Genomic DNA, 21474 nt, shown 5'->3' on the forward strand with positions numbered 1-21474 from the left:
GTGATGGCAAGGGGCGTGGCATATGCTAATGAGTTCCTGCAGCTCTTTTTTTCTACGAAATGACCCCCGATGTTAAGAGATGCTTTGACAAGGACTTTACAGGCAAGCAGCGGACTATGGGCATTCTGGGGTTCCCCAACTACCCTTCCAACGAATGGAGCTGCTGTTGTGTAACACAAAGGTGGAGTAATCTATGCGCTGTTTGTTGTAATTGTTGGACAGCCAGCCACTTCTATGCAACTCAAGGACATTCTCTAATGGAAGAAAACAGGAACATATTTGGCAGGGGGGCGGGATGTCATAATATGATCCAGTGAGCAATTCAAGACAATTCCATGAGGTCTGGAGACACGCTGTCCTAAAAGCACGTTTTCACATGTAGATGTACATTTTTACCGATACACAAATCGTTTCCCCACAATAGGCACAGGATGTGGAGAGCTGCCTCTGTCGAGATGCTTTCTGTAGCACAGCTGTTATAGGCAAAAGACTCTCGATCAGGAACCCAAGAGAAAGCCACAGGACGGGGCTTGGATGGAGGGAAGAAAGAGGAGGGTGGGGGAGCAAAGCACAGCCCCCGTTCCCAAACGGACAGACACATTCATACACATGAAAAAACAAAGATATTGCACAGATTATACGTGGACTAGCTGGGAGGTTTAGGCAGCAGGAGAGAGAGTCTGGTGAGAAAAAGTATTTTTGCAAAATTTTTAAGACAGAAGGAAGCAGCACACAAACCACAGTTACTGGCAACAGCCTCAAGGGGGAGACACTATCATATCCTGTGACCAGAGAACCAACACAACTATTTCAGTACCGGAAAACAAAGCCCCAATCTGGATAGCCCAGGTGATCCTGATTTAATCAGATCCCAGAAGCTAAGCAGGGTCAGCCCTGGTTAGTACTTGGATGGGAGACCTCCAAAGAAGGCCAGGGTTTCAGAGGCAGGCAATGGCAAACCACCTCTGTTAGTTTCTTGCCTCGAAAACCCCAGGAGAGGTCTCCGTAAATTCGCTACGACTTGATGGCACTTTCCATCACCACAGTATTGAGAGTATTTTAAAAAAATGAGATTGTGTGTTAACTTGACAATGTATTTAGTATCTTTTTAGGCTGCCCTGAGAACCTGAGAGAGAGAGAGAGTGGCTTATGCCAAATAAATATTTTTTAAATAGCCATTTCACAGGGGGAGGGGAACAATACCACAAAATATGGCACGTCATCAGTAACAACACTAGAAAGAAAATCACTTTCTGGTAAGTTGAGATGTAATCTACACAACTGAATGGCCATTCCTCTCAGACAGGTGTGAAGATATCAGCCTGCATCCTTACGAAAGCATAAAATTACTGATATATGGAGACAACTACACGAAGGGGAAAGAGATTATACGTACTATTCCCAAAGACACAACACATACACTAGAATTGATTTCATATTGATCTCTAATTCAGTGATTGATCAAGTGACTGATTCAGATATTGGTTCAAGCACATGCTCTGACCATTCTTGGGTCAATGTGTTAATAACAGCAGAACCACATATTCAAGGCTTTAAACAATGGTGTCTGCCTAAGCGTTTGATTTATAACCAACAGTCAGCTGAAGAAATAGGTAAAATATTAAAAAGGACCATAGATGAGAATATGTCAGAAAAAATAGGGGCTAGCACTCTTTGGGACACGATCAAGACTGTGGCTAGAGGTCATATTATAGCTTTGTCATCAAAAATAAATAAAGAAAACATGAGGAAAAGGAAGGAATTAGAAGAGTCCATTAAAATATTGGAGGAGAAACATAAACTAACAGGAAATAAAAAGACATACATGGCTCTAACGGCTCAACGTAAAATCTTGGAGACGCTAGAAACAAATAAAGTACATAGAAGTTTAATTAAGACCAAGCAAAGATACTGGTTTAATACTCCAAAAGCTTTAAGGATCCTATCGAAAAGAATAAAGCAGAGGAACACACAGAATGATATCCATCTTCTTCAAGATGTAAACAAGGTTAAATTTCACAATTCCAAATCAATTCTAAAAATTTTTAGGGAATTTTACATGAACTTGTACTCATCAACGAACCCTAATCAATCTAAAATCATGGAGTTCTTACAATCCCTCAAAAATGTCAAAAAAATAGAAAGTTGCCATAGGACTCTCTTAGACAAACCTGTCTCTTTGCAGGAAACATTAGAAGCAATCAACTTGGCAAAAAATAACAAAGCTACAGGACCGGATGGTTATCCATCAGAGTTCTATAAAAAATATGCGGTTCTTTTAGCTCAACACTTAACCAATGCATGCAATGTAGTTTTGAATGAATGTAAAATGCCCCCTACTTGGAACATGGCTGACATTATCGTAATACATAAGCAAGGGAAAGACCCATTAAATGCAGAATCATATAGACCGATATCACTGCTCAACCATGATTATAAAGTATTCACATCCATTCTAGTCCGGCGTCTAAACTCATTCATAAGCAATTATATCCACCCCAACCAGGCAGGTTTTATCCCAAAAAGAGAAATCACAGATAATATCTACAAAACTCTGTCTTTGATAGAACATTGCAAAAACAACAAAATTGAAGCCTTATTTTTGTCTTTAGACATTCAAAAAGCTTTTGACTCTGTGGAGAAAAATTACTTGAGTAGTACCCTCCAATTTTTTGGATTTGGGGAAAAATTTTTGAATGCTGTAGGGGCTATATACTCACACACCTCGGCCAACATCAAAATTAATGGGTTACGATCAGAGAAAATTGTAATAAATAGAGGTACCAGACAGGGTTGCCCACTATCGCCCATACTTTTTGCAATTGCCTTAGAACCACTTGCAATAGCATTAAGGGAAAACATGGACATTCATGGTATTCCCATTAAAAATGAGTCCCTTAAATTATCCCTCTTTGCGGATGACATGCTTATTTATCTATCACATCCAGTAAATTCTTTGAAACATCTCCATCCCTTATTATCGGAATTTGGTAATATCTCTGGCCTGAGGGTTAATCAATCAAAATCTCAAATTCTCCCCATAAATATAGCTAAAAATTTAGAAGATCAAATTGGCACACAGTACAAATTCCAATGGGCATCATAATATCTAACATATCTTGGCATTAATATTTCCTCCAATTTAAATGACATTATTAAATTAAACCACCAAAGGATAGAAAAACAGATCAAGATTGAGATCTCTAATTGTAACAAATTACAACTTACCTGGTTTGACAGATACCAACTAATAAAAGCATTCATTTTACCCAAATTTCTCTTCATTTTTAGGGCAATCCCAGTGGTAATTCCCATAACTCTAATCACTCAATGGCAGACATTAATTAATAACTTTCTATGGCAAAATAAATACCCCAGGATCCCATTCTCCACTCTATGTCGGAAATCCAGAGATGGTGGTTTTAATTTCCCAGACCTCAACCTATACCAAACAGCAATCAGGCTTCTCAATTTACTTCAACTTATCTCCGTAAATAATACAGCAGGCTGGGTCACTCTCTTCAAGACGCTTTTAGACACATACACTATTAACGATCTAATGTGGAATAAGCAAACAAACAGGCCCAATGGCATTCATAAAAATAGGTTTTTATTAGCAATACTGAACTCATGGGATAAACATAAAAATAAACTGGTTCCAGACATATCCAGATTCTCTTCCTTCATAAATCAAACCTGGTTTTCTCCAGGTAAAGATCCAGTTTTCCAAAACATTTTTCGACAAGCCAATTTGACAAGATTAATTGACTTAGCGTCACCCGCGGCTCTGCTGGGAAAACTAGAACTAGAATGTAAACTGAAACAAAAACTGTTATGGTTCAGATATCTACAGGTTAAAAGCATGTCAGAACAAATAGGTCTGAAGTCAATTATGAAAGAACCATTGACAGAATTTGAAATGGTGCTACGCTCCTATACAACGCAAAAAAAGGGTATGATATCAATACTTTATTCTATCCTTCTAAACATGGTGAACAAAAAACAGATCTCATGTCAGTCCAGCTGGGCCAAAGACAGTAAGGTAGACCAATCCTTGGAAACCTGGAAAAAAATTTGGACATCAGACATTTTCAAATCAAATGTCATTTCAACTAAGTTACAATCTTTCAAGATTGTGCACAGGTGGTATCTTACCCCTAAGAGAATATCACATATATACCCATTGGCTTCCCCACAGTGCTGGAAGAAATGTGGAGAGGTAGGAACGTTCGCCCACTGTTGGTGGGAATGTGCACTTATTAAAAATTATTGGGGTAAAGTGCTTGAAAAAATCAGAGTAATAACAGAGTATATAATCCCGTTAGACCCCAAGATTATCTTCTTGAATCAGTGGGGTGATTTACCTATACCTAAAATTAGAAGAGATCTGATTGCAACTTTTCTTGTAGTAGCAAAGAATGAGATAGCTTTGGTTTGGAAGAAAAACTCAGCTCCCTTAATTGAAGCATGGTTGGAAAAAGTGTGGAATTATTTCATTGTGGAAAAAACACACAACGATCTCTATGTAGCAGAGAAGTTTCCGGTGAGCTCTAATTTTGTGGAGAAATGGTTCCCGTTTTTTGAATATGTTGAAAAACATAACATTCAGTCGAAATCAAAAATCCTTCAAACAATAACTATGTCAAAGGGTTTTACACTATAAAGTTCCACAATGTATATAACTTTGTTGGCATGTGCTGACTCTCCTTCTGTAACAAAATTCCATGCATTGAATTGATTGTTTGTTTGTTGTACATGTTCAAGTTTGTATGTTGTAATTGTTTTCGTTTAATAAAAAGTTTATAAACAAAAATAAATAAATAAATAAATAAATAATCATAAATATTCATCAAGCGCCCAATCCATCAAATCCACTTTGAGTAATAAATTCCAATTTCCAGAGTTGTAAACTGTATTTATTTTCTTCTTCTTCTATTTCAGAGCTGTTAATATCTGTGTGGAGTTTAAGAGCTATTGATATCTTTAGCTATTTAGGTGTTTGCATGTAAGATGCAGATAGACAGAAAAGGATAAAATACATTGGGGATGGCGAAGGAAAACAATGGGGAAATGGAAGATTCTGTCACTTACCGTGAAGCTTCTTTCTCTGTGGTCCGAGAGTGGGGCAGTCAGTCATGACTTGTGGGTAGCTCCTCCTCCTGTTCAGCAGGGTCGGACAAACATGCGATCCTAGGGGGGGAGGGGCTTCCCTCTGCTCTCCAGTTCGTTTTCAAGCCCGGAATACCCCTCCAGACACTGTGCCTGTCAGTACGTGAACATACACCAACATACATCCAAAGAAAGGTAACACAAACAAGAAAGAACTTCAAAAACACAACCTTTAATTTGTCTTTCTCCTTCACAACTTCGGTAGAACAGGTGAACATTTCAAATATTCCTGCAACTACAAAATAATGCTAATCTGAATCTAGGGTGGGATTGGACTGCCCCACTCTCGGACCACAGAGAAAGAAGCTTCACGGTAAGTGACAGAATCTTCCATTCTCCCGTGGTCCTGAGAGTGGGGCAGTCAGTCATGACTTGTGGGATATACATCTAGCAGTAATACTCAGGGCGGGAATAACTGACCTCTCACAGAACGTGCTGTAGAACACGTCTCCCAAAGGCAGCCTCAGCAGACGCCATCTGATCTATTTTATAGTGTCTAGTAAAGGTATGAACGGACTTCCACGTGGCCGCCCTACATATTCTTTCCAGTGAAGGAAAGGACCTATAGGCGGCCGATGTCGCCGCCCCTCTTAGAGAATGAGCCGTGATCCCCGAGGGCAACTCCACCTTTCTAGCCCCATATGCCAACACTATACATTCCTTAATCCACCTACTAAGCGTGAAGGTCGATACCTTGTCCCCCATAGAAGAGGCCCTAAATGATACAAACAGATTCTCAACCTTACGAACAGGCCTGGTTCTGTCTATGTAATAACTCAGCGCCCTCTTTACATCTAACTTGTGCCACTCCTTTTCCTTCTCATGCTTTGGATTGTTACAGAAGGAAGGCAGAATAACCTCCTCTTCCCTATGGAATGGAGAGTTCACCTTTGGAACAAAGGAGGGATCTAACCGAAGCACAACCTTATCATTATGAAAGGAACACAATTCCCTATTCACCGACAAGGCTCTTATTTCCGACACCCTCCTAGCTGAAGTTATTCCCACCAAGAAAATCGTTTTCAAGAGTCAAAATTTTAAGAGAACATGTTGCCATAGGTTCAAACGGTTCCTTCGTAAGAGCCTGAAGCACTAAATTAAGGTTCCACGTCGGAAACCTATGAACCGGTGGGGGAGTCAATAACGCAGCCCCCTTCAGAGATCGTTTCACATGTGCATGTTTCGTGATCGATGTCCCTCTCTCGGAACCCTTCATGCCGACAATGCTGCTACTTGTCTCTTTAATGTGCTGACGCTGAGACCTTTGTCCAGTCCATCTTGCAAAAACAATAAGATTTGCGTGATTGACGCTGTCACCGGGTCTATATCCCGGTCTGCACACCATGACTGGAACACTTGCCACGTGTTGTTATAACTCCTATTCGTCGAAACTTTCCTTGAAGCCAACATTGTAGAAACGACAGAGTCATCATATCCTAAGGCCTTCAACTGGATGCGCTCAACCTCCAAGCTGCCAGTCTTAGTGTTCCCGGATTTGGGTGACATACTCCTTCTTGAGTTAGTAGATCCTCTCTGCACGGGAGCCTCCACGGTTCCATCTGTGAAAGCCTCCACAGCTCCTGAAACCATGGTCTCCTGGGCCAGAATGGGGCGACCAGGATCACTTCCGCCTGTTGTTCCACCACTTTCTGAACCACCCTGTGTACAATCCTCAGCGGTGGAAAGGCGTATAGAAGACCTGTTGGCCAGTCTGCATTCAGTGCGTCTATTCCCTCTGCTTGCTGTTCTGGCTGTCTTGAGAAGAACCTCGGAAGCTGGGCATTCCGAGCCCTCGCGAATAGGTCCACCTCCGGATTTCCAAATCTCTCGCATATTTGGGTGAAAACCCGAGGATTCAGTCTCCATTCGGCCTGGTCTATCAGGTTCCTGCTCAGCCAGTCCGCCAGATGATTCTGCTGACCTGCCACATGCACTGCCTTTAGAGACTCCAGGTTCACCTCTTCCCAAAGGAGGATTTCCCTTGCCTCTGCGTTTAATGCCTTGAATCTGGTGCCGCCTTGTTTGTTCACATAAGCCTTGGCCATCATGTTGTCGGTTTGAACTAGAACATGACGTCCTTTCAGCCAACCCTGCAGCTCTCTTAAGCCGTTCTTTATGGCTCTTAACTCTAGCAGGTTTATATTGAGACACTTTTCTGTTTGACTCCATAAACCTTGGATCGCTTTGCCCTGCATATGCGCTCCCCATCCCATCAGACTGGCATCTGTGGTCAGAACTATCCTCTTTGGTTCTCTGAGAGGAATGCCGTTCACGAATCTGACTGGATGTGTCCACCATTCCATTTCCTCGGACAAAGAGTCCGGAACTTCCACCATCTTGACCCGTCTGTGTATTATAAATCTCAAGTAGGGTCTCAGAAAACTCTGAAGTGGACGCGTGTGAAATCTGGACCATTGGAGCGTCTCCTGGCAGGACACCATCATTCCCAGCAACTGTGCCAACGTCATCACATCCACTTGTCGTCTGTCCTGCACTTCTTGAATCATCCCTACCAGTTTCTGCCGCCTCTCCGAGGAGACAAAGGCTCTGTCCTTGATCGTGTTCACCACGACTCCCAAGTGGGTGATTTCCTGCGTCGGTGTCATAGTACTTTTCTGCCTGTTGATGACGAATCCGTGTCTCTCCAGGCAATCTATCGTTGTCTCTACTGCCCACTGAGCTGACTGTAGGGATGGAGCTTTTATCAGGATATCGTCGAGGTATGGAGACAGGGCTATGCCTTGGGTCCTGAGAAAGGCCACTAGGGTTACTAGGACCTTGGTGAAAACTCTGGGTGACGACTTGAGACCGAAAGGCAGAGCTCTGTATTGAAAGTGTTGTCCGTTGTAAGCAAAACGCAGATACTTCCTGTGAGACTTTCTTATGGGGATGTGCAAATAGGCCTCCGAGAGATCTATGGAAGCCATAAAGTCCCCCTTTTGGATGGCCTGTACAGTGGACTTCATTGTTTCCATCTTGAACCTGCGAGACTTCACATGTCGATTCAACCATTTGAGGTCCAAAATGGCTCGTACGTCCCCGTTCTTCGGAACAATGAAAAACACTGAATACACGCCCTGCCTCTGTTGTCTCTCTGGAACCGGTTCTATGGCCTTTATCCTCAGGAGATGTTGTATGGCTTCCTGTATTTTGCAGTGATTTTGTTGACTGGGATCCCGTGTCAGTTGAATGAAGCGGTGTCGAGGGAGTCTGTCGAACTCCAAGGAATAACCCTTGGATACTATGTCCAGCACCCATCTGTCCGAGATCGTTAGGTACCATTGATTGCAGAAATGTTGTAGGCGTCCTCCAATCTGTGTGTCCATCGGCATATAGTCATGCTTGAGTTCCCTTCTTTTGGCCCTTTGTTTGAATGGCCGATTTTCTGAAGTTGAAGGGACGATGTTCACTCCTTTGTCTGGATTGCCATCGGTTCCTGAAAGACCTGTCAGGTCCTGGTCTCGAGTTTCTTTTGTTATCCCGAAAGGACTGTCTCCCTTTGAACTTTACATCCCTCTTTCTGGAGGGTAGGACCTTTTTCTTTTCTGTGTCTTCCACTAGATACCTGTCCAAGGCATCTCCAAAGAGCTTACTCCCGGAAAAAGGGATCGCTGCCACTCTACTTCGTGCCTGAGGATCCACGTCCCAATTCCTGAGCCAGGTGTTACGTCGGGCAGCAACGTTATAGCCCATGGCCCTGGAGGACATCTGAAAAGAATCTAGCGTGGCATCCGCTGCAAATGCTGATGCAAGAGCTATCTTTTTTGCTTCATTTTTAATCTCCTTGGGAACCTCACTCCCTGCTGCCGCCAGATCTGAGGCCCAGGTGTATGCTGCTCTGGCGAAGAGGGAACCCGTAGCCGATGCTCTAAGTACTGCAGATGATGCTTCATAATTTCTGCGGAGAGCCTGTTCTATCTTTTTGTCCGAAGGGTCCTTTGGTACTCCTTCTGCATCCATAGGCAGGATTGATGAGGTAGCAAGGATGGAGACCGGATCATCCACAATAGGCAACTTAACCTGCTTAGCTGAGTCAGACGTTAGGGAGTAAAATTTATTAAATACAGACTGATATGCTTTAGGCTTAGCAGGATTATCCCATTCTGTCTTGAGAATTCTATGGAAGGCAGCTGGAAGGGGCACCCCAGACTGCTTGGGTCCCATCTTTGGGAGTGCCCTTTCCAAGCCCTGTGGATAAGACTGCTCTGAATCCTGAGATTCTGTATGAGTCTGAGAGATCTCCAGAGTCCTGAGCACCTTAGTCAACAGCTTATTGTAAACCTCTTGGGGAAAGAGCCTGGTCTGCAAATGGCCCATGTCTTCCTCCTCCTCATCAGAGAGTTCTCCCTCTTCACTCCCTGAAGATTGCCCCTGGCAGTCTGATCCCGAAAGGGACTCTTCTGATACGCTGGAGTCACCCCTTAACCAAGTTTCTGTCTTTTTTCTTTTTGGTTTGGGGAGTGCCGATGGTCTTGCCTGTCTTTTTCTCTCTGCAAGAGCTTTCCCATCTTTCTCAGTACTGGGGGTTATAGTCTGTTTTCTGAGATCTTTCACCGCCCCCTCCGGTCCTTTTTTAATCTCTGATCTGATCCAAGCCAGAATATTAGCCTTGGCTTCATGGCCAGAGAGATCAGGGTCTGATCCCACGTTTCCCCCGTGGGCCAATCGTGGTGACAATGGTGAGCCAGGGGACTCCATATCACTAAGGGTTGCTTCCACGTTTTTGCCCTGAGACGCAATTGGCTCTGCCGCCATTCCCGCCAAAACTTTCTTGCCTGGGAAAGTGAAAGCACAAAATGCGGGGGGTTTAATAATAGAGCTTAGCAACCCCCAGAGGTCTGCTTCCAAGCCCCCCCCCCCCCGTAGTGCTCCAGCTGGTATGCACACACTCCCCCCCCCCGAACGATATTTCCTACCTCTCTCAGCCGTTCCGGCGCGAATTGGGGCTTTGCCGCTTGTCTCCTGGCGCTGCTGCTGCGTTCTGCTGCAGCCGCGGCTACGCTGATTGTCGTTTTGGCGCCAAAGCGGACGTCTTCTTTTCTGCAGCTGCCAGGGGCTCCCCCTGCGCTTTGCCGCTGCCCCTGCAGAACCGGGTCCCTTCTGCTAAGGGATCGTCGGTTCTGCCGCTCGCAAACCGGCTCCGCTTTCCTGCGGCTTCTTCCGATGGGGGGGGGGTTTGGAGGAACAAGTCCTTCCTTTCCCCTGCGAGCCTGCACCGTTCTAATGAAAATGCTTCCCCTAGGTCGATTTTGCTCTTCAAGAGCAAAGCTGTCCGTCTCCCTGCCACAGCAGGGCCGGAAAAAACTGGAGAGCAGAGGGAAGCCCCTCCCCCCCTAGGATCGCACGTTTGTCCGACCCTGCTGAACAGGAGGAGGAGCTACCCACAAGTCATGACTGACTGCCCCACTCTCAGGACCACGGGAGAAAAACTGTGCAGCACATTAAAGCCCTGGCCTTGCTCATCAACAGCCAGTGCGGCGCAGTGGTTAGACAGACAAAGTTCTAGAAGACCCAGGTTCGAATCCTCACTCTGAAAAGACTAAGAAAGGGGCTTAACCCCAAAAATTGAATTAAGAACCTAGAAAGTTAAACAAATCCAAATTAAAGGGCTCAGTATTAAAATTGCTGAATACAGAACATAGCTATATATCAATATACAAAAATATAAGTATTCATTACAAATTAGTTTTAAAACAATTACAGGCTCAAATATAGATTGAGGCCTGTAATGGTTTTAAAACAGATTTGTAATAAAGACATGTATTTTTTGTATATTCATATTTATCTATGTTCTATATTACAATTATGGGCTTAAATACAGCCTCAGGCTATTTTTGGGGCTGTAATTGTTTTTAATTTGTAATAAACACAAGTATTTTTGGACACTGATATATATCTACAATCTATATTCAGCAATTTTAATCCTGGGCCCTTTAATTTGGATTAATTTAACCTTCTTGGTTCTTAATTCAAATCCTCATTCTGCAATGTATGTAACTATGCTATGATATGTAACTTATACATCCTTTACCATGTCATATCTGATCTGTTTGTCCCATCCTGCAGATTGTATTGATTTAACACTATGTAATCTGCCTTAAATCTCAGTGAGAAAGGTGGATTATAAATAACATAAATAAATAAAAGCTTGTGGAGTGATCTTGGGCTAGTTGCAAATTCACAAAACTCATTCTCAGCTTAACCTACCTCACAGGGTTGTTGTGTGGATAAAGCCGAGGAGGGAGGAATGAGGGTGAAAGCCGATTTGGGACCCCATAGAGGAGAAATGTCTAAGTAAATGAAGCAACAAATCTGGAATCCACCTAGATTCTCAGCAAGAAAAGCAGGCTCTACATGATAAAAATAAATAAGCGGGTTGTTCTCCTTAACCCATCTCCATCTCCATCTGCTGAGATCTCACTACGTTTGCCCAACCAACTTCAAACTGTTTTTTCACGAACTTTAGAACTACAATACCAAAGAAGGGAAGATTAAGAGTCGAGCAGCACCTGTAAGACTAACAAAATATGTGGTGGGGTATGAACAGTGGCTCACGAAAGCTCCTACCCTACCACATATTTTGTTAGCCTTATAGGTGCTACTGGACTCTTGCTCTTTTCTACTGCTACAGACAGACCAACATGGCTACCCATCTTGATCTATCTCCAAAGAAGGAAGAGAGCAGATAGCACCGTTCAGGCCTCAGGTACTTTCAAGTCAAGGCCAACCTATTTTGTGATTCGTGTGAGCTGGCAGACAGACTTGGGCTGCAAATCTGGAAGTAAAAAATATCACAACAAAGGGAATCTTTGAACTGCAGAGAACCAGATCTCCCTTTCGTGCTTACGGATGTGGAAGCGACAAGTTCTCTGTGCTCTTTACCAGTGAGGTAGTGTCATAGTACAGCCAGAGCTTGACGAGTCCTCTGAGGAGGAGGAACTGGAACAGCTGACGCTTGCTGACAGCCTTGCTCCTCCTGAGGAGGAGCAGCCTGTCTCCCAGCAGCCGACCACAGCTGAACAGTCAGAGGCTGAATCCCAGCCAGAAGCTCCCCTTCCCCACCCAGAGCCACCGGCCCAGATGCAGCCAGCTTCCTTATCCCCTCCAACATCTCCAGACTATCGAGAGCAACGTCGGCGTAGCAGGGACAGAAGAGACTTACAGACCCGACGTCAATCTGCACGCCTCCGGGCTCTGAACTGGCCAGCCTTCTCAGAGGAAGGAGGGGCTTCAGAGGAGGAGACTTGAAGCAGCTGTGCGAGCTGACCGAATGCCCTTAGAGTATAAAAGCCAGAGGGAGGGCTCCCTTCAGCGTGGCTTCAACGAGTTCTCTAAGCTGCTATTGTACTGCCTGTGTTTGCTCCTTGGAACTGTCTCTCTGACCTCCGACCCGGCCTGTCCTCGACTACTCCCTTGATTTACGGACTTTGCACATTCCTCGCCTTGCCAGCTGGACCTCGTTACCTGTCAGCAGCACTCTGCAGACTCGGCAACCTCTGGAAGCAGGACAGGTAGACGGGAGGGCCCCCCGGGTGACGCCATTTTCTAAAACCTATGCCTCAGAGCTCCACACCAATAACTAAGCAGAGATCGGCAGAAGCCAATAAGGTCTTCTGTCCATATCCGTGACTTAGGGCAGCTGCTCTTCTGAAGGAGAAGCGCAAGAGCAGCTTTCCCTCACATTCCTCAGGAGCTCGGCATCGGTGAAAAGCTGGAAGGCGATCTCTTCACATTCGCTGGACACTCCACATTCAAACAAACAACAAAAGAGCAGCGACTGGCCCTCCGTGCACACGGCTAGGTCCGAGTAGCCACAGGGGCCTTCGTACAGCACCCAGGGGGACTTCCAACAGCCCTTGTCAAGCGGAGAGGTGTTGAGGTAGATGCCCAGATTGACTCGTTTACGCCTACTGGTGGGGTGGGAGAAAACCAGCCACGACCCGGTGTTCTCAACGGAGGCCGAGGAGAAATGAATGCCCAACAGATGAGTTGATTCACCTGGATTTTTCATTCGACCCAGCTCCGAGGGTTGCAGCGCTGGGGAGAAACTCACCACGCTGCCCTGGCAGCCGTTGGGCGGCTCACACAATTGCTTGCATAGGAAGGGCTCCTCGAATCGGTCTCCATGGTCCATGCTGAAGGCCTCAACACGGCTCTTGTCCGGACTGCGAGCGCTACAGTACAATACTTGGCTCTTGCCCTGGCAGGTCACTTCTGCAACTTGGCACTCTGATGTCCTCAGGTTCCTGAGGAGTTGGCCCTGGACCCACTTCTGCCCAAGGTCATCACTGAAGATAGCGAAGCAATGAGGCTTGGTCCAGCACAGAAGAGAATGGCCAAACCAACGTTTGTGGATATAATAGGTATAAGCTGGAATCACTAGGCGCCCAGAGCTCATTTGCAACCCGTGGCCAGGCCCAACAGCAAAAGTGGCCCAATTTCTCAAGTCATCTCCGATCACCTGATCGGTTAAATCGGTCGTCTGGCTCCATGTGCGGCCGCCATCTTGGCTGGAGACGTAACAGAGCCTGGCTGCGTTCCTCCCCGACTTTATCTGCTGCCATTCTGTGACATGTATCTGGACGCAGATAAAGAACAGGAAAACTCTGCCGCTTTTCTTCTCGTACACAGGGCAAGGGTTCATGGTGCGGCGGCCAGGCAAAATGGCGGTCATCAGGCTCTCTTGAGGCCCCCACTAGAGAAAGACAGAAAAAAGGATCAAATTGTTGGCCAATAAATTTCTCTTTCGCTCTAATACAGGGCATATCTTCATTATATATTTAAATAGATATTAAACTGGGTTACTTCTTGTCATAGTCCCCAACCAAGAAACAAAAATTACAAGACAGTTATTAAATGGAGGAGTCTAGGCTCAGAAATGCATCATGGGAAATGTAGTCTTGACTCCAGTTCTATAACTTTTCTCTCCAGCCAACCTCAACTAAAAAGCATTCCCGCCCATACAATGTTTCTCCCCTATCATTCTTCCATTGTCTGATGTTTCATGTATCTGATATCTTGAAGGATGTCACGAGAGGATTTCCTACAGTAACTGGTGCACCACTTTCGCCCCCAGCCACTGCTCACCTGGCCAGTGGGGAGGAAAGACAGAGAATGGGCCTCCCAGGGCCAGTGTGACAATGTCACTGACATAATTGTGCCACCCTCTCTGATGTCATCGCACCATCCTGAGAGTGCTCCCTTGCTTCGCAGTGGGCTGATCTGGGCCCCAAATTGCCTGCTGCAAGGCATGCGTGCACTCCCCTGCTTTGTGTGATGACATCACTTCCTGGAAGTGATGTCATCACATTGGGAAGCCTGCTGGGAGACATCGCCTTGGGAGCACGCTGGGAACATCAAGAAGGTAAATGCCACGTCCCCCCACCACTGGGAGGGTAAGAGAACCTGGCAAACTTAGGTTCACACTTTACCAAGTTTTCTTTTCTGCAGGAAATAATGTCCACCCTGCAAGTGGAGAAATCGCACTGGTCTTTCATATGTACACACAATATACATGTTACAGAAAAGCCCCAGCCCTGCCTCACTTCCCTGCACTTGCTTCTCCCATAACACGGACTATTGCCAAACAGCTGAAGAAGTGAGAAAGAATCAGCAGTAGGCTGAGAGATGGATGGACAGAGAAGAAAGGGAGAAAACAAAGCCAAGGAAAAGCCCAAAATGGGGTCTTGAAACAGAAAGAGATTTCTATTTGCTGTTGGGAGGGAGGGAGGAAGAAAGATAATGGTGAGTTGGAGGTCTTGAGTCATAGGCTCAAGAATTTTCCATACGAGTCTGAAACAAATCCCCCCCAAAACAAATCCTTAGCTATTCAGGTGCTCGCATGGATATTAGTTGTCTCATGAGTGAGTTTTTGTGTTGAGAACAATCTGCCGGGTTGGAAGCGGTCCTCGCACATCTGTTGGTTTCGGTGTGCCTCAACCTTTTGCATGTTTGGATGAATTTCCCCCTTGTCACGTCCCTATTTTTAATATGGAAGACAAGCATATTTAGGCTGAGTGTGTGGTCTATTTTTAGGCAGCTTTAAATAGCTCTCGCATGCCGCCAGTCCTCCAAGCCCGAGAAGCTTTGCCTTCAAGATGGGCAGCAGTCAATCAGGAATTGACTTTTAAGGCAGTTTTTCCGTCTACACCCGTAACAAAAGAGCTGCTAAAGCCCTGCTCTTTCCCCTGCTGCTGGGGTAACAAGAGAAGGCTGCGGCTATGTGTGAAAAGCCTGTGCTGCACCTTTCCCCCAAGAGAGCTGTTGTGCCATAGTGGTTAAGTGCTCGGGATGAGAATCAGCACTCTGCTAGTTCGAATCCCACCCCATGAGCTCAGCAGGCAGTCTTGGGTAAGTCACTATTCTCAGCTCAGCTCCCCAGTTGCATTGTGGGTAGACTAACAACGCTGCCATGTTATCTTGCAGAGAAATTTCAAAGGGAGATTAGAAAAAGAGATAGCTGAACTGCAACTGATAACAAAGCTCAAGACAACGCAACCTCCTGGACTAAACCGAGACCTAGGCTTCCTGTCTCATTACAATGCTGATTTCTCCACACCCACCACCCCTTTGCATATCCCACCCTATCCATTCATGCCTGTCTTTGTCATTCGGCATCTGAAATCATTCCACTCTCCAAGATATAAAGACAGATGGACTCACAGTCTAGCTGTATCTGAAGAAGTGAGCTGTGACTCATGAAAACTCATACCCTACCACAAATGTTGTTAGTCTTATAGGTGCTACTGGACTCTTTTCTAACACTGCCTTTGTTTGCCACTCTGATCTGTCAAGAAAAGTGGCATGTAAGCACAGTAATTAAAATGGTGCCATCTCATGAAGTACCAGCCACAGTGAGCTCACATGGGGACCCCAACGGAAGGCGAGGATTGGATACAATGCATAACACACACACACACCCCTCTCTGTTGGCAGAACTATGTATATTAGGTAAGGATAAACACAGACTGGTGCAAGAAAAAGCAAAATTTAAACCTTTTAAAATACAGCTACCGAGGGTGAAGAATTCTGCATTTTCAAAACTGGTAAATTTTAATGGCTCTCTCTCTTTGTAAAAAAAGGCTGTGTATGTATGTACCTAGAGATGAGGGCTTGCGGCTCCATTACCTTGGGCCATTCGACAAGACCATCATACCTAGTTATTTCAAAAGGTGAGCCCTAACCGACCCGCTTGTTGTCATCCTGGAATCTCATTTAACATTGTACTTGTTGACATGCGCATGTGTGTGTTTTCTGTTATTTTCATGTGGATGTCAGTTAAATTTGTTGTATATTTTCCCACTTTTCCCACCTCTCTTTTCATACTTGGGTACTTCCTTTGTTGGTACGGCAGGTACATAGCCCTATATCCATTTTGAGGGTCTCCTGAAGAATTCTATTCATAATTTTAAAAATATTTTTATTGCGCGAGTAGAACTCTTCAGGAAAGCACATTTTGGGGGTATAATTGTTCGATACTGTAATATTTTGAAGTGAATAAAATTGTTACTATTTATTCAAAATATATAATTTATGGATAATGGTTTAATATATGAGACAATTTGTTTTACTTCAGTAAGGAAGCAATTAATTATCTTATTAATAGAGCTTATATAAAAGAATTAATTGTAATTTATGTGGGGGTGTGCCTCAGTAAAAAAAATTGATGGGCCCTAGTCCCTGTAGGGCCCCTAGGTTTCAACCTAATCATCCTTATAAATAATACGGCCCTAACCTAGGCTTCACCTTAGTCTGCCTTATGAATAATACGGCCCTGATTGAGGCTTCGGCCTAGTCAGCCTTATGAATAATACGGCTCTGACCGAGGCTTCGGCCTAGTCAGCTTTATGAATAATACGGCCCTGACCAAGGCTTTGGCCTAGTCAGCCTTATGAATAATACGGCCCTGACCAAGGCTTTGGCCTAGTCAGCCTTATGAATAATACAGCCCTCAGCACTGGTGAACTATCCTGCTGTCCCTCTGGTCTGGCTCTGCTCCGTTTTCTGCTGTTTTGGATCTTGGTGGATCTCTGCCCACTATCTAACCTCAAAGTATCTCAACTGTTTACTTGATCTGTATTTTAAAGCCTGTATCTTGGAGCAATTTTGTTTAATTGTATTTTATACTGTATTTTATAACATATTTATTTATTTTGCTTATTATATATGTTATATTTCTATGTGATTATGATGATGTAACTGGCCCTGAGCCTACTTGAAGGGAAGGTGAGCTAGAAATTGAATAAATCAAATCAAAATCAAATCCTCCAGGCCCAAATGCCCGGGGATCCTAGAGGTTTTTTGGCTTCCTCTGGGCATAGAGCAGGGGTCACTGGGGGAGGTGAGCGGGGCAGATAGCTGTGAATTTCTTGCATTGTGCAGGGGGTGGCCTAGTTGGCCCTTGGGTTCCCTTCCAGCTCTATGTTTCCACTGCGGAAGAGATAGGATATCAATTTTGAAAAATGAAATCAAGAACAGCCCAACTGCGTCCAGCCTCTCACTGCAGGAAAGCATTACCTGAACAGACATCCCCTCCTTGCACCCTCGTCTCATCACCAGGAATTCAGCATCTTCATCCCTGACTGACGAGCGCTTCTCAGCAAAAGCCAGAAAAATGGACTCCTGGGGCAGGTACAGCAGGGCTGGGATGCGATAGGTGATCCCCCCTGGTGCTTCCTGGCAGAAAAGGGCCACCTTCCCAGAGCCCACCCGAGCTTCTGCCATGTTTTTTGGAGTGCAAAAATAAGTCTGGGAAGAGAGGGGAAAAGAAGGAACATCAAAAGAATCAGAGTAGTGAAGGAAGATGGCAACTGTCGGAGAGCATGTATTTCTTTGGGCTCCTGTGCCGGCTCTGTATCCGGGGCTTAATTGCCAGCTAGGGTGGGAAATTCAACCCTAGTTCCAAATTGTACACCCTTGGGGAACTTGTGCACGACCGTGTGGTTGCACCTGGCATAAGTACTCAATCCTAACTGGATAACTGTAATTACTAAGTTCAGCAAAACCACGTCCTCCAATGCAAAGCAGGGGCCTTGGTTCAGAGGTCGAGTGCCTGTTTGCATGCAAAAGGTCTTGGGTCCGTTCCACGGCAGATGTTAGGAAAGACCTTTCTTTCCCAGAGATTCTAAAATTGCTGCCAACTGAGTCAACGATAATGGTTAGAATGGACCTGTACTTGGATTGATGTTCTGTACTCTTTGTTCTTCTGGCTCTAAGGCCAGAACTGAGTGACTCTGAGTAAGGTGCCAGAAACAAACCAAACCAGACTCGTTGCCAAAGAGGAAATAAAGCAACATCTCTAAACAGCTGCATTTTGATCATTTCTGAATGCAACATGACCTTTAACCTCAAGATGATGCCTGGATAACGCCCAATCTCCACCATCCAGATGAGTGCAGCATTTCTGCTTGCAATCCCCTTTAGTCCATAACGGCAGGGAGACACCACATGAAGCCATTGTGGACTTCACAAGCAACCTGGTAGACACCATAGGTCTTTCCTCCTCACAAATCCAAGCTGAACTTTCTCTCCAGACAGGAGTAAAAATGAACTTTCCAAGATGTCTCTAATAAGCATTTACCTAGAACCCACCTTCTTTCTGAAAGTTACTTGCTAACCCATCAAAATCAGTCAGTGTTATTATTATCTCCACAATGCAGCTGGGGAGCTGGGGCTGACAAGAGTGGCTTATCCACCTGCAGCGCTCATGGAGGGGTGGGAGTCGAACCAGCAGAAGACTGATTTGCAACCCAACCACTTAGGCCACAACAGTATATGCTACAATATCCTTCCTAGTTCTTTCTGTAAGAGACTAACATGGTTAGCACACTAAAATAGGACATGATGGCTGGTCCAGGAAAATTTATATTTTGATGCACAAGGCACAAGCATTCTTCAGCAGGTCCTGAAATATCAACGAGAGTGATATTGGAGCACTTCTGCTTTCACAGGGAATTTGTGCCGAAAAGCATCCCAACAGACCCTAAATTTGCACCCTGCTTTTCTACTAGCATGCTCAGGGTAGTTTTTAAAAAATGAACAACAGTAACCATGAATCAACATTTCACAATGGAATGATTCCATGTCTTTACAGAATTATTATAATAAAGAACAGCACATTAATTTTTTCCCTTACTGTACAGGAGTGATGCTAATTTCTGCCAGTGTATGTCACACCAGTGGAAGAGGGGAATTTTTTTTTTTTATAAATTTCCCCCTCTGGCTGCTACCCACTCAGCTCTCTAAAATGTGGTTACTTTGTGGACAGGAGATCCACACAAGCAGCGAGGGGGTCTGCAGTGGGAAGGGGAATAAGCAACCACCCCCATCACTGGTGGAACACTGCCTTTGAATTCTGCCCAAAGGATTAAAGATAGAATCATAGAGATGGAAGGGATCTCCAAGGTCATCTAGTCCAACCCCCTGCACAATGCAGGAAATTCACCACCACCACCACCACCACCACCCCGACTGTCCCAGTGACCCCTGCTCCATGCCCAGAAGATGGTGAAACACCTCCAGGTTCCCTGGCCTAACTGGCCTGGAGAAAATTGCTTCCTGACCTCAAAGTTGCAATTGGCATTACCCTGGGCATGTAAGAAGAGGCTGAGAGAACTAAGCACTGATGCAACCCTTCCTGCCCTCCCTCTCATGATCTGCCCAGTTTCTCAGAATCAGCACTACTGTCCGATGGCCGTCTAGCCTCTGCTTTAAAACCTCCAAAGAAGGAAAGCCCACCACCTCCCGAGATGACTCAATGTGTGCTTGTTACTCCTTAATTTGCTTCTTTGCCAGCTTTCAGGCGGGCAGCCGTGTTGGTCTGCAGTAGCAGAGCAGGATTTGAGTCCAGCGGCACCTTAAAGACTAACAAGATTTGCAGGGCATTCGCCGTTGATCGTCAAAGCTCTTGTTTCTGTTTAAACTGCCTTAGACTTTTATTACAACTCCTCCTTACATTACCTTAAACTTTTATCTCAGGAGGGCCTTGGGTACAACCAACACTCCTTTTATGTTCACCCACACAGAGCTTCAGGTGTTCTCTACTATTCCCTAAGCTTTTCACCTGGAGAATATCTTCCCTTTGGAGTTTGAATCCCACCACTCACACCCACAAACAAGGCAGGGGTCTCATACCTATCGGGAGGATGTTTGAAGGTATAGAAAAGTATGATCCAGAACTCTTTGGAACGAGGTTAGGAAAAAATGCACTACAAGGATGGATTGCAATAACACTATTCACAAGATATCCAGCTAGCCTGCCACCAAAACTCAGCACTCTGCTTATATCTGCATCACCCCCTTTGGCATGCAGCAGGCAATGTCCTCAGACAACTCAAGGGCTGCTTCTGACAGGGGGGTAGACTAGATGACCCTGGAGATACCTTCCAACCTATGATTCTGTAACAGCCCTTCCATCCCGTTCACCTCCCTCCTCGGGGTGCTTAATACCATGGACAACTCGCATTGGCTGGCTGGGGTGGGGAATCAATTCAATGGGACATCGCCCGGTCCGAAGGGGGAAAGCCCGCGGGGAGGGGGGGGGGGGAAGAGGGCCAGCCTTGAGCTTTTGCAAAAAGCAGCCCACCTTGGGGGAGAAGGGGGGGGCATACATGCAGGGCTGATCTCCAGGGCTCTATATTAAGCTGGAAGGCGCCGTCTCCATTGTCCTTGGTGCTTTAGCAAAGCGGGTGGGGAAAGGACAACGCGGCTTTTCGGCCCTGGCTCCACCCCCAGCACTCACCGCGCAGCGGACTCCTCGGAAGGGGAGGCGAGCGGGAGCAGGATCGGCCCCGTCTTGCCTCCCTCTCCCAGCCCCAGGGCCTGGCACTGCCCTAAGAGGCGAGCGGGCAGTGCCAAGGGCGCATCGCGCTCCCTCCTCCCGGGCTGCGCTTTGCAGCAGGTTCAGCCTCGAGACGTTCAATGCAAAGGGGGGGGGGAAGACCCGCCCCCTCCTTTGGCCACACCCCCTCGCCCCGGCTGCTTTCGTAAAGGCGCAGAGGCCGGCACACGCGAAGGGGAACGGGGCGCGACTCGCTTTCCCGCAGCCGAGCAGGCGCGCCAGCTTCGGCCTCTTTTGCAGCGTCACGTTGGCGTCTCCGCTGATCGCCCCGTCCAAAGAAGGAACGGTCACAAATGTGGCATCGCGAATGGCAGCATAGTTTGCTCGGGGGAGAAGATCCCGATCCCGCCCGCGTGCTCTGTCCTGTGCCAACCGGGCCCTGCTCTGCATACCAACTTTACTGCTGCATAAGCTTTCGAAAACCACAGTTTTCGTCGGATGGTTGCCAGCTCCAAGTTGGGAAATAC

General features: G+C 45.8%; 1 protein-coding gene across 6 annotated transcripts; it reads right to left on the reverse strand.

The window, feature by feature from the left end:
- Window positions 1-3588: 3588 nt before the first annotated feature.
- On the reverse strand, window positions 3589-20988 carry LOC129325895 (sialidase-3-like). Of its 6 annotated transcripts, none has more exons than XM_054973876.1 (4): window positions 20909-20972; window positions 17686-17916; window positions 13223-13864; window positions 3589-4062 (listed from the first exon to the last, which is right to left on the reverse strand). In XM_054973876.1, the coding sequence occupies exons 2-4, from the start codon at window positions 17890-17892 to the stop codon at window positions 4015-4017; spliced, it is 897 nt and encodes a 298-aa protein (XP_054829851.1). In that variant the 5' UTR covers window positions 17893-17916; window positions 20909-20972; the 3' UTR covers window positions 3589-4014. The 6 variants fall into 6 exon arrangements, with proteins under 6 accessions (XP_054829851.1, XP_054829850.1, XP_054829847.1 ...); XM_054973875.1 differs by having other exon boundaries at window positions 13168-13864; XM_054973872.1 differs by having other exon boundaries at window positions 12634-13864.
- Window positions 20989-21474: the final 486 nt, after the last annotated feature.

This window comes from Eublepharis macularius, chromosome 3 (genome assembly GCF_028583425.1).
Source record: "Eublepharis macularius isolate TG4126 chromosome 3, MPM_Emac_v1.0, whole genome shotgun sequence".
NCBI lineage: Eukaryota > Metazoa > Chordata > Lepidosauria > Squamata > Eublepharidae > Eublepharis > Eublepharis macularius.